General features: G+C 34.0%; 1 protein-coding gene across 1 annotated transcript; it reads left to right on the top strand.

Annotated features, from left to right (window-relative positions):
* The first annotated feature begins 12664 nt into the window (after window positions 1–12664).
* On the top strand, window positions 12665–14072 carry LOC148843750 (uncharacterized). Its single transcript, XM_088959695.1, has 3 exons — window positions 12665–13356; window positions 13483–13562; window positions 13661–14072. Exons 1-3 carry the CDS (start codon window positions 12856–12858, stop codon window positions 13881–13883), a joined length of 804 nt encoding a protein of 267 aa, XP_088815821.1. The 5' UTR covers window positions 12665–12855; the 3' UTR covers window positions 13884–14072.
* The last annotated feature ends 707 nt before the right edge of the window (window positions 14073–14779 follow it).

The following is a 14779-nucleotide window of genomic DNA, read 5'->3' as shown; positions in this document are numbered from 1 at the left end:
TCTATGATTGATTGTGAACCATGGATGAAGGTACTCCAATCATAGACTTTGTTTTCGGTGCATGTCTTGGGCACCAAACCTTAGGCCAATTTGACCTAGTTTTGATCCACTCTATATGGTCCAAACCTAGGGTTCTTTGGGGACTGATAACAACACCTTAGATCACTAGATAAGTGATCAATTATAGACCTAGGCCAGATTGATGGACCATTACATGGACCAATTCTGCCCATACTTGGAAAATCCAATTCGACCAAACTACTTTTTGTAGTTGGGCTCATATACCAAGACATATTTAATCTAATAAATGGGTCCAATAATGGGTTGATAGTGTGTTAATCTAAATGGGATTGGGTTTTACAAAGATTTTGATTAGATACATGTGATAATTTATATTATGTGAATGTGATTTGCACATGAGTCATAAGTGCTTGGCATGATGTCATAGATCATTGAATGATCTCCAGCATTATGGACCTTTCTCTTGTTTCCTCTCCAAAGAGGGGAACCTCACAAAAACCCTAGCCCATTTGGGCCTATATAAACCTGACTTTATGATAGCCAGTGGGTGCCATTTTGGTTTGACCTAAACCAACCTGGGGATTGTTATTATTTTTCCCTCATAAACAATATAATTGTCTAACTATAGAGACTATTATAGAATGACATCTCTAAAGGCCTTTCATCATTGTCATGAAAAGGGTATAAATTGGTGGACAGAGATTAGGGCCGCAAGTTGGGTTGGGTTAGCTCGGGTTGAGGCCAACCCCAATCTAACTGTAAGTTCCAAACCCCCAACCCTAACCCTAACTCGACCCAAACTACCCAACCCTAATTAAATTCCTTTAACCCTAACCCAATCCAGCCTAACCCAAAGTCACTTTGGGTTGGTCCCAACCCAAACTTCTTCCTATCCCTTAAAATCTCGTAGAACTTCTCAATCTCAAATCTTAACTTAACTTTCATCACATAGATTAATCCTATGTTTTATCAATATCTGTTTGTTGATGCTTTTACTAGTTCTTTTAGTACAAAATTCAGTAAAACAAGTGTCTAAAATGACCATAGATTATTATGAATTATGACTCATGATAGACCTTTTATGGTCAACAAGCTATGGGTGACAAAGAATAAAATATTCAAAAAAATATAAAATATGTTATTAAGGTTTTACTCTTTCCAATTAGGATTAAGTGAAGTGGTTATCTTAAAAGAAAGACATGATAGTATGTCGTGGGGGCTATATATATAATATGTACTATAGAGTCAGGTTGGGTACGGTTGCTTGAGGGGTCAACCCTAACCTAACCTAACCTAAAGTAAAGTCGAGTTCATTAATTTTAACCCTGACCCTAACCCAAGAATCAACCCGACCTAACCTAACCCAATTTTTTTGGGTTGGGATAGGGTTTGGTTCAAGACAATACGGTCCAAGTTGCAACCTTAGCAAATATGCACCATAAAATTTGGCTATTTGCTTCACTAACATAATTGTTAAATTGTCTCATTGATGATAGGGGCATCATTGACTAGTGGAAGGGGTCTATCCTAAAATGGAAGACTTTCTCATAGTACCTTAGGGCACCCGATATGATGGATTAGCACTTACCAATTAGAAAGGTTTAACATAAAATGGTTATGAACCTTGTCTAATGGAGGTCAAAGGGGAAACTCATGAGACATGAGTGGATTTTTTATCCTTAAAAAAAATGATATGGTTATGCAATTGAAATAATTGCCCTATGCATGAGGGATGTCTCAGAGATGAACAAATGAAAATGGTACATAAATATAATTCAATTCTATAGTTAATGGCATAAAACAATAATTAGGTTGTGAACTAATTACTCATTTATGCAATTTATCAAAAATGACACATGGACCGTTTGCTAAACTACTAGATGATAATAAGCTCAAAGGATCCAACTACGCGGATTGATTATGCAACCTTGTTCTAGTGTTTACATCAAAAGAAATTGGACAAAATTACCAACCCTAAAGCATCGAAACGTCTAAGTGAGAGAGCTTCAGAGGCAAGAAGGAAGGAATATCAGGATCAAGAAGAGAAAAACTCTCTTCCCCATTGTTACACCATTGCCTCATTGGACAATTCTATCCAAACACAATTTCACAAAATAACATCATGTATGAGAAGCATAATCATTCTACTTGACAATGGGTCCTCAAATTATTGATGACCACTAGGATGTCTAAGAACCAATTGGTTCATAACATAATCATAAAGATAATAGAGTTATTAAATGAACTAGAGTCTATTGGCTCCAAATTAGATGATGAAACAAAAATTAATTCCATCCTAAACTCCTTGCCCACATCCTTTAATCAGTTTATCCCCAACTACAACATGAATAAGTTAAAAGGTAACTTGCAAGAGCTCAACAATATACTGAGGAACTAATTATAAAAAACAAGCTAGTAGCCATGCTTGTTGAAAAAGGAAAATCTAGCAAGAAGAAACGTAAGGCAAGAATATGCTTCAAAAAAGGATAACAAACCAAAAAAGTAGAAGAGAAACAAGTCCTCATATGAGTGTCGCTTTTGCAAGTAATCAGACATTAAAATAGGAATTATCCTTAGTTTCTAGAATCCCTCAAGAAGTTATTTTCAAAACTAAGGTCATAGAAATCAATATGTGTCACTGATACCTCCTAATATATTGACTCTAGGGATTTAACTCATGAATGTAACATTCGACTAGGGTTCAAGGAAAGCAAAAGTTTGATTGATAATAAGGTCATGCTCTACATGGGTACATATGCAATAGTTGCAACTACTACTACTAGAGGAACAATATATTTAGTTTTTAGAGGAGTTCTTAGTCTTAAAGATTGCCTTTATGTTCCACAACTTAAAAGAAATTTTATTTTAGTTTATATCGTTTGTATGGATATTTATTCCATTTTATTTGGTAATAAGATTACAATTAAATTGAATAACAAATTCCTTCCCTATGAAAAGCTTAAGAGTATTCTCTATATGCTTCACCCTTCTCTAAAAACAAATGTGATCGAGACAATTTCGAAACACAACTTCATGAAAAGAAAACGAGAAAATGTTAATCCCACTTACTTGTGACATTACCAACTTAGTCACATAAACATAGAATGAATCACAAGATTTGTGAAGGATGGTCTTCTAGATTTTTTCATAGTAGAAAACCTACTAAATTGTTAACCTTGCCTTTAAGGACAAATGACTAAAAAGGCCATTTAAAAGTAAGCCTTATAGAAGTACAGAAACACTTGACTTTATACATACAGATGTATGTGGTCTCTTGAATATTATGACACGTAATTCACATTCATACTTTATAACCTTTACTGATGACTATTCTCAATATGAATAAGTGTACCTAATAAGACATAAGTCTAGATCTTTTAAAAAGTTCAAAGAATTCAAACATGAAATCTAAAAACAATTAGAGAGATAAATTAAATCCCTTTAATTAGATTGAGGTGATGAATATCTCTCTGACGAATTTAAGGGATACATAAAGAACAATGGGATTATATCACAATTGTCTCCTCTTGTTATACCACAACTAAACAGTGTATCAAAGAAATGAAATTGGACTTTATTAGATATAATTTGATTACTCTTCATCCACTTAGAGTTATTCATATCTTTTTGGGAACACACATTAAAGACTACAATCTACGTGTTGTGCTAAATTGAGTTTCAACCAAGTGTTATATACTTTAAGATATGGGGTTGTTTAGCACATGTCAAAAGAATAAGTACAGACAAATTAGAATCCAAAATCAGTCGTTACCCATTTATAAAATACACCAAGGACTTCATTGGGTATCTCTTCTATGATTCAAGTGAAAAAAAAAGTTTTTGTTAGTTGAAATGCCCACTTCTTAGAAGAGAACTACACCCTAAATAATCATCATCAAGAAATTATTCTTAATGAGGAGAACTCAGGAATAGTAGGAGATAACCTATAAGTTCCAGATACCAATACCTATCTTAGAAGATCTATTCGGGTGTCCAAACCTCCTATTCATTTTAATTATGATCAAGAAAGTTACTTGATAGAAACCATCAATAGTGAGAAAAATCCTTCTGACTTATACAAAAGCTATGTTAGACATAAACTCACTACAGTGGGTAGATGCCATGAAATCTAAGACAGACTTAATGAACACCAATAGAATCTGAACTCTTGTAGGTCCACCCCTGGGATAAAAGCAAATGGTTGCAAATGATCTACAAGAGGAAGAAGGGCCCTGATGGAAAGGTTGAGACCTACAAAGCTCAATTTGTGGTGAAAGATTATACTTAGAGAAAAGGAATTAACTATGAGTAAACCTTCTTGCTCATGGAAATTATTAAGTTCATTTAATATTAGCTATAGTTGCATACTATAATTATGAAATCTGGCAAATGAATGTTAAGATTGTGTTCTTGAATGAAGATCTTACTAAAGATACTTAAATGCAACAACCACAAGGCTTTGTTACCAAAGGTCAATAGCACATGGTGTGTAATTTCAATAGATCCATATATGGATTAAAACAAGCTTTAAGAAGTTGGAACGTCCAATTTAACACAATCTTCAAACAATTTGATTTTGATCAAAATTCAAATGAACTCTATGTTTATAAAAAGACAGTGGGAGACAATGTTGCATTTTTTGTTCTATATGTAGATGACATAAAACTCATTAGGAATGATCTAGGAGTGTTAACAATAGTAAAAATATGACTCTTACAACAATTCTCCATGAAATATCTTGGGAAAATTTCTTATATCTTGGTACTTTGACTCTATAGAGATAAATCAAATCGGTTAATTGGATTGTCTTAGTCTACTTACATTAACAAGATAGTTAAGAGATTTAGCATGTAGAATTCCAAGAAGGGATTCATTCCTTTTAGACATGGAGTCACTCACTCTAAAGGAATGTCACCTAAGACCACTTAAAAAGATAGAGGACATGAAAATTGTTTCATATGCCTTTGTCATAGGGAGCATCATGCATGCTATATTGTGCACTGGACCTGATATAGCTAAAACCATCAGTAATGTAAGAAGATATCAATCCAACCTAGGACAAGAGTACTGAACAACTATGAAGAACATAATGAAATACCTAAGAACTAAAGACTATTGTTTTGTCTTCTGTGGTAGTTCACTACAGATGATCGATTACATAGATGTCAATTTCTAAGAAGACTTAGATGATAGAAAATCTACATATAAGTACATTTTTATGTTGGGATCCTATGTTGTGAATAAGGTTGCCAAAGAAGTAGCTTAGATGAATAAATTCGTCCAAGAGTTAGGAGTCATACCCTCCAATACATTACTTATTCCACTATTATGTGACATCACAAGAGCCATTGCTTAAGCCAAAGAACCTAGATCCCACTCGAAGTTAAAGCACATCAAGCGGATATATAACATCTTATAGGAGATTTTTGGAAGAGGGGACATCCAAATTCAAAAGGTAACATCAATAGAAAATGTGACAAACCCATTAGCTAAGCCAATAACTCAAAACGTGTTTAGGGACATGTGAACAGTATGAGATTGATGCTTATACTTGATTAGACCTAATTGCAAGTAAAAGATGTTAGATAGTTTATGCCCTTAGTTCTAATTAGATTGATGTACACAAAATATTTATATATGAATAGTATAAGTATATCATTCTTTTATGTTTAGATTGGTGTATTTCTGTGAGTTACTCCTTAAACTAGACCCTTATGAGACTTGTGTTAGTTTAAAATATTCTCAGCCATTGAATAGACTTGAAATATTTATCCTGACAAGGTTGGCATTAGTGTATTGCCGAATTGGTGGAGCGACTTTTCTCAGTTGCTAGGGTTAGACCCCAAGCATAAAAAGTGGGTGTTTGAAATAAACATTAAACATGGACCAATTTTTAATTATACCTTGGGCCTTGGAAATAGATGAGAAAAATTGGAAAGTCGCACTTAAACCTAGACTAGATTATTATATTGCACTAGGTCTTGGACTAAACTGCTTTTGATATGCTAATCAATGAGGTCCATCATTTTTTAGGGATGGACCAAACCCTTCTAGACTTGTATGAGTTCTTTGTAAATCTCTTGCCACACAATATTCAGGCATAAGTGGCCATGCAATGCCTAGATATGTGAGCCATTAATGAAAATGGGCCTTAGGCTCATTACTAATAAAACTAGTTTAAAAAGTCACATGAAAACTTAAGCTCTACATTTGTTAATCCCAGTGGTTGTTGTTTTGTGCTATGCCCATTGTATTGAGTCTTCAAAGCAGTTGTCTATCCTCTCCTCTCTTGTTTGCATGTGTGCATGACTAATCAGTAAGTTTATTCAGTTGAAGGTCTTGTTGGCACTTGGTGCGTTTCCAACTAAAAATGCATAATGAGGGCCGATGTTAAATGATGAAATGAGCCCTCATATGATATCAACAGAACAAGAGAGTAACCACATAGGAAACCACTCATGACAAAGTGAGGTCATTTTGCAGAACATGGTAAGATAACCTTGCAAGGCTAAGTGGAAACCAAAAGGAGAACCTTACTAAGATATGAGGAATAGCCTTGTGAGGCAGAACCTCTTGAATATAGTGCAAGCTGGATTCAGAAATACCAACTCATCTCTAGCAACTCGACCTTTTGACCATATTTGACCTTGAGAGGATGGATATTAATTAGAGCCTCAACACTTAGAGGCTAATAATCTATGGAAAAGTACGAACAGGCCCAATGCAGATTTTTGATTTCCACTACAGAGCTATAAACATTTAAAATATCAACAAGCCACACTCTATGCACTAACACCCGCTTGTGAATTGGCATCAATTCCGAGCTGGCACCTACCCCAATAGTACTTTAGGCCTACAAATTCTGACCCTGGGCTAAACCGTCATTCTCCCAATAATCTAACCTCATGACTATATTTGACCTCGTGAATCTGGATTAGAGCCTCGATACTTGAGCACTACTATGAGATTGTCAGACATATGATTGGTGCCTCAAGGAAACCACACCTAGCTATACCTGGTGGTTGTACTAACATGTTCCGCTCCTCAAGAAAGCCTTGAGATCATGCTCTAACAACCTTGTGGTCCTCATGGACACATGTCTTTGGGGGAGAGAAAGGTGAGATTTGTTCCCTAAACAGCCAATTGGAGTTGAGAATACTCTAGCTTTTATGCTGCCATGCATGTAGCTTACTCCCCCACTTCTATAAATAGATGAACCAATAGAGCATTTAGACATTCATTCCTTAAGCAGACTCCCTACAATTCCCTAGTGTTCCAACTCCTTCACCCAAACTTAGCCATTTTCCTAAACCTTCCACTGACTCATTTTCTTAGATCCAAGGGCATTCTTTGGTCCAATTTCAAAACTCTGAAATCATCCTTATTCCTATTGGCTTATACTACTAATATTACTATATTGAAAATCCAATGCAATATTTATTAAAAGCACAATCCAATGCCCCCCCCTAAAAAAAAATAAAATAAAATGGGCCTAGACCCAATCCCTAAAATACAAAACTAGGATTAGGCCCAACACAAGATAACTCAACACGCAAAAAACATCCAAACCCACAGGTAACCCACTCCACCTAAAAATGGGGTCAGGCCCAAAGAGAGAATTGAAAAAAAAAAAAAAACATAACAAAACAAAATGGGGTCGGGCCCACTCCAGCTGGAAGACTTTTGTGGTCGTCGGTCGAACTACCCCTGGCTCAATGTTATTTTTTTCATCTATATTCCTAATTTCCTTTTATGCCTAACGGCCTATTCGTTTGCACTAAATTCCGAAATCTGAATGTCTCTAAAACTATAATAATTACTTTAAGAGGTGTACTGGAGTTGGTGAACTTCTCTTGGTTCTGAAGTTTGAATGCTAAGAATGTTGTTCTGAAATCTGAATACTGAATTCTAAAAAATAACAAATGACCATTTTAGCCTTGGATATTAAAAGTTTGTTTAATTATTTATCAAATTAATTAAATAAATAGAAAAACTAGAATTGATAAAAATTACCAAAATAAATAATTAATAATTACTTATTAATTCAAATAAGTAATTAATTATTAAGACATATTTAGTACATAATGTTTTATTAGTTATTCAATAAAAATTAAATAAGTAAATAATAATTATTAAATTATTGAGAATATAATAAAATAATCATTCATATATAATTAAATATTTATTTTTATTTATAGTATTTTCTACATTAGTTATTTTAATAGTTCATTAGTAAATAAATAAAAAAGAAAATATTCTAATAATTAATTTTTTATTTTAAAATTTATATGAATTTTCAATTAATTAATAATTAATATAATCATCTTAATTACTAAAAAAATTAATATTTTTAATTGTATTATTTAAATAATTATCTAATTAGTAAATTTGCTTTTGAATATTAATATATTTTAATAATTATTAATTTTTTAATTGGTTAAGTAATAAATAATGATTGAAATGGTTATTGTAATTATTAAAAAAAAATATGTGAAATTATAAATTGTTTTTACATATTAAAATAATTTATTTATTTATTTATTTATTCATCACTAACCTAAATTAAATAAAATTATTATTATTATTTATTAATCATCATAGTCCACATGGGTCACCCGAAATGTATACCCTTATTACTCGTGTGGAAGATGGGTGTGTTGTAGAAAATAGAAATCAAATACAATAAGAGAGATAAAATTGGAATTAAATTTATAACGTAATTGATTGATGGGATGTCAGCTCAAATTCAGAGGTTTGAAAGATTTTGATAAACGAAGTCTCTGAAAGCCTCTTCAAGTGCACTTTCTTTCTTCAGCCTTAAGAGATAAGTGGTAACAAATAGGCCCTAAATAATTATAATGCTCCTATACATTTGTACTAATGTATTGAATTGCAAATGTGTTGCAATACATTCAACACATTTGCACTCCCATGTTTATGCACCAGTGCAAATGAAATTGCATTGCAGACAAACTAGGCCTAAATAATTATCACTCTATTTTATGCATTTTTAAAATTCAATTGAAAATTTTAGATTATTTTATTCACCCATATGCATGGATAATATAGAAATGCATCAACACTAAGTATTTTTTTCTTTTCTTTTCTCTTTTTTTTTTCTTTCTTATACCACAATTAAATACATTGGTAAATTTGTAAATAGCCAACAAGATGCATGAAAGAATGATATTGCCCCATATATTTTATCCATAGTTTTCGTGAAATTCATTTCGTCATTTTAGTTTATCCTATTTATAATTTTTTATTTTTCTTCCCTTCTATTCAATATATAAGAAGTATATATAGTGTTTTTTATATTATTTTATTGAAGTTTTGTCATAATGTAATTATTAAAATACCTTCAAATTCCCATAATCTTATTTTTAAATATCTTTGCCTTGCGTGGAGAAAATTCAAGGATTTTTCGCTTATAACGAAAAGTAGGTGACGGGGAGGGGATGCCCCGCCCCGCCATTGCAATACATAATATCTGTAATGCTTGTACTTTTGAGAACATCTGAAAGAAGAGGGTCTGATCTGATCCACCTTGTGGAGTTTGCGGTTCGTAGGTACTTGACGTAGGAATCGCTGAGGGCAGAATGAGTCTGATTTCTTCCCAACCAAGATTCAGAAGTTGTTAAGCTGATACATTTGGACATGATAATATGAATTTTCCAAGGATATACCATGAGAAATATGGGTATCGAATTGGGGGTATTTTGGTTACGGACTTATCGGCCCAAAACAACCAAAATCAATTCCAACCCGATTATAATCCGAACCCATCATGATACAAACCCGGATCATGTGTAATTTGGGTCAGTTCAGTTCGTTCAATGAGAGCTACCCGATTCATTGACATCTAAACAATTTGGATATTGGGTTAAGTTAGAGCTCCACTCGTTTAGATTCTCAGGGCCCATTTGAGAGGATTTTAGCATTGATAGAGCTATATTGACTGAACCACTTGGGAAAGTCGATCAAAACTAAAAATTGATTTCCCTGTTCAACATACACATTTTTTGGCTTTCTGAAATTTTGATCAAACATAGCTTCACAGAATAGCATCGATCTAGTGTTGAGATGGGACTCAGTCCTCACAAAATGGTCCTTACATAGTGTTGCTGCTATTCATGAATAAAAGCATACAAAGTATGAAAATATCCCAATACATGGTTGCAAGTGGTTGTGAGAATGGTGTGAATACCGTTCTGTGAGTACTGAATCCGGATTTACTAATGTTGTGACAATAGGTTAATTATTAACATGTGCAATTTTCATTGATGGAACTTTGGAAAAGTGCAATGCAATTCTCTCTATTGGTACTGAAAACTATTACAGTGGACCAGCAGTGGTCTGTATTTATGATAGATTTAGACCGGGTGAGTCGGTGACTGAAAACTATTACAGTGGACCAGCGGTATGTATTTATGATAGATTTAGACCGGGTGAAAAACCGGAAAACTCTCAATGGCCGTGGTTTTGCAGGTTTAAAAACGAGTCCGACCGTTAACTATAGTACCCAAAAAATCCATCAACCATTTGAACTAGAAAGCTCACGGGGTCACCAGATCAACTTCTGAATCTGATCCGGTCTTCACAACTACTGATTTATTATTAATTTATCGATACTTTTTTTTTTCTTTAATGTGATGAATGCGGTGTTTGGAAACCGTGGGTGTTTATTTAATAAACGCTCTTACATAGGCATCACTTCAGCATTTAACCTATCATGTTAATCTGTATGCATAGAGACTTGTAAAAGTATGGCTTGATTTATGTTTATGCCTATCGTTGAGAGAATCTTTATTTCAGCGCTTCCTTTAATGGTAGGCATTTATTCACTGTTTTGCTGATGTGGTGCTTAATGGGGCCTAGTGGCGCTTAAATGTCAATAAACGGTTTTATTATTGTTTTCTTGGTTTTACAAATAAATCAAATACAAACATTTAGTGAATAAACGGAAGCTATACCAAATGCATATAAAATTAAAACATGAACTATTTATTTCTGAGTTCGAGATGTAGTGGTTTTCATGAGTCAAATGATCTGACCAACCAGTAGTTAATCCACCGTGACCTAGACACCTAGTGATCTTCTGACTTTCTATCTGGTCCGACCGTCTGAGTCTAATAACAACATTATTTCTGTCATAAATAGGGGTGCAACTTTTGCGAGTTAGGATTAGGGTTTTGTCTAAATTTTAATGAACCCAATTCGAAGCTCGAACCCAATATAAACTGTTGACTTGGGCCGACCTGACATGCACCCCTAGTAAATAATACAACATGGGTATTATCCAAATAACTGATGTTTTGGTTCATTGTCTTCCTTTTGATTCCCTACGTGAATGATGATTCATGGAGACCCACCTCATTGAACGTCCAAATGAATGACTGATGAACTACTCTTCCAGTTCACAGCATCCATGATTGATACCTTCTGTGAGGAATGTATTATACGATTACACTCAAGGCCCATGTTTCTGTAACTGATAACATGGGTTACCACATGCTTTACTAATAACATACTAATTATGTTATCATTTTAATTTGTTTGAAAGCAAATAATTGTGTAAGGTGCTGTTTAATTTGTTTTTAATGCAAATCTGAACCGGTATAGCTTTTGCAGCCAATTCAGTTTTGCTTCCATTCGTTTGTGGTTATAATTTGTACCTCTACATGATGCAAACTTTACAACGAACTTATTTGTTATGCAAATTTTACATCTGAAAAACTGGTGCAAAATTTGTAGGACTTTCTTTATACTTTGATTCTATCTCTTATAAGTGGGAAATAGGTACATCATTTTTGCTTCCTATCTTATTCTTAAGATTTTGTTTGGTTGCAGTACAATTTTATTTGTACAATTATAAATGTATGGGAGTGCAAATGAAAAGAATGCAAATTTTGGTTTAATTTTGTTTTGGATTACCATGGTCTTATTTGACTTCATTTTTATTGCAACCAAACAAAATAAGGTAAAATTTGAAATAAAAATAAATCAAAACTTGCACCCAAATCATTTGTGTTATTATAAATTTGCGTCAGTGCAAATTCATTTGCATTGCAAACAAACACGGCCTAAAAAAATAACATTCATATAAAAAGTGAGACCACATCATTTACTTTCTACTTCCTATATATGAAAGTAACTTGCTGTTGGGTGTATTGATAGCCTACAATTTTTTTTTTTTTTTCAAAATTGGTCAAGCTGCCTATCCCCCAAAACACCTTTATTTCTCATACCGGGGAATTTGATGATGATATCAGATGCATCGTATCAAAATTTTGAACCTTGATTTCAGTACAATCCTAACAATACCGTCCCAACAAACCATTGTAACTACACTTTGAAAACATCTCCCTTATCCTTTATGGTGAGATATTACATTCCTGAGGCATGTATGATTGCAATGGCTCATTGGGGACAAGATCTAGACTCCATTTGCATCCCCATACATTTACACCAGTGCAAATGAAACTTGCACGGCAAACAAACAGAACTTAAAGTGCAGTTAAGGTTAGACAAAGTAACATGTCATATATCATTAATTAACTGAAATTAATTCTAAGACTTGACAGAGAAAGCTATTTCATTGGAAATTGCCTCGAAAAAATCAGGTAGACTAAATTGTCTCAACAGTCGTATATTCCTGGTCAATATTGTATAGGAACGTGGGGAGTTTCTGTTTCCTTTATTGTGCTAAATTCCAACGCACGCTCTTACTCTTTCATAATTCTTACCAATTTTCATTTAAGATTTTCAAATATAGATAATTTCTGTAATATTCTAACCTCCCCATCTGAACCCAACTTTTCAATTCATCAGTCAATGCAGTTAATTTCTGGTTTCCATAACCAATATATAGGGAGAGAGAGAGAGAGAGAGAGAGATCAGTCTCAGGCCTCACCTGTGCAAGGTAGAAGATCGAGAAGGAAAGAAAGAGAAAGAGAAGCCATGGAAGAAGAAGCAGCATCATGCGACTTAGGACTGAGTCTTGGACTAGGCCGCCGGGGAGAATTCGTGCCGAGGCGTAACCGGCAGAAGCCTGCCGCTCCCGCCCAGTTCCATGCCCGCTTGTTCCCATCTGATCAGCCCAAGGAGGAAATCATAGAAGAAAAAGTTTATGTAGTTCGATCTGGTTTGAAGAGAATCGAAGAAGTAGATGATCATCACAATAACAATAGCACTAGTAACAACAGCAGCAGCAGCCACATCACCACAAACGACGATAGCAATAACAAGAATAAGATGAGAAAGAAACTCAGGCTTACAAACGAACAGTCTATGTTGCTCGAGGACAGCTTCAAGCAGAATAGAACCCTTATTCCGGTACTCAAATTTCCTTATTCTAGATCTTTGTCTGTTGATACCCAAGAGCAGAATGATTTAATTCAAATTAAGAGTTGTAATTAATGAATTAAAAAAAAAAAAGTATGCTGAATTAATTGGTGGCAGGCCCAGAAGCAGGAACTGGCTGAGCAACTGAATCTGCAGCCACGACAGGTTGAAGTTTGGTTTCAGAACAGAAGAGCGAGGTATTAATAATTAATGCTTCATTTGGCAGTTTCTTTCATGGTTCTGACTTAAGTTTTGTTTCTTTTAATGGGGTTTATTTTGTTGATTTATCGTGCAGGACGAAGTTGAAACAAACAGAGATAGACTGTGAATTCTTGAAGAAATGCTACCAGACTCTCAGCGATGAGAATCGGAGGTTGAAGAAGGAAATACAGGAACTGAGATCTACCAAGCTTAATACGTCTCCGTTCTATATTCAACTTCCGAAGGTAGCCACACTGGCAATTTGTCCGTCTTGTGAGAGGATAGCCAAGGCCGGTGAAGGAAAGAACGATGCCTGAGTGAAAGTTGTACAGTGGGATCGATGATTCCCTTGACATGTTGAAAGAGATCTAGTCTATAACTGGTACTGTAAATCTCCTATTAACCAGGATTTTAGACATTAATACACATTGATTAGTTTGGAATCATGAAAAATACAGAGAATTAATGCCATCCTCAATCAAAATTTCATTTGGAAGGGTCTAAAAGTATGGGAGTGTAATGAGTTGAATGCAAATTCTGTTTTGTTTTGGTTTTAAAATTTTCATCGTTTTTTTATTTATTTATGGTGTAAATGAAGTAAAATATAACCTTTTTTTTATTTAATATGAATGAAGTAAAATAAAACTTAAAACAAAGGGAAATCATAAATTAAGTACAAGTGCATCAGAATTTACACCTTTTCATTTTTCCTCTCAGGCATTTGTACTAATGCAAATGAAATGGCATTGTAGAGAAGCATATCCTCGATTTTTAAGATGCATGTAAGGCCCTGTTTGGCAATACTTCATACTTCATACTATTCATAGTACCAAAGTACATAATACCTATAATACTTTTACTTAATTTTGAAAACATGTGAAATCAAAGACAACCAATCAATCGGTGAAGAGGGTCTGGTTTGGTATCGTTGAGGGTAGAATTAGTCTAGATTTCCTCCCAACCAAGGTTCAAATTTTCGACACGTCATGCCTCATATTAGGTGCATCATATCATATTAACAGGCCCTTAAAACCCTAAATAAGTGATCTTTTGGATTTTGACTAATTGCAGAGAGTAAGCAAACCTAAAATCCATATTTGAAAACAATTTTGAAAAAAAAAAACAAAGAGAAAAGTTAATAGATAACAAAACACCCGATATGCATGTCCCTCCCAACAAATAACCATTCTAACATGTTCGAACATGATCTGTG

The sequence above is a fragment of the Nelumbo lutea genome, chromosome 8 (genome assembly GCF_056320005.1).
Source record: "Nelumbo lutea isolate HS-2025 chromosome 8, American lotus-T2T, whole genome shotgun sequence".
Taxonomy (NCBI): domain Eukaryota; kingdom Viridiplantae; phylum Streptophyta; class Magnoliopsida; order Proteales; family Nelumbonaceae; genus Nelumbo; species Nelumbo lutea.
The sequence above is the reverse complement of the archived record's forward strand: the minus strand, read 5'-3'. Positions and strand labels throughout refer to the sequence as shown.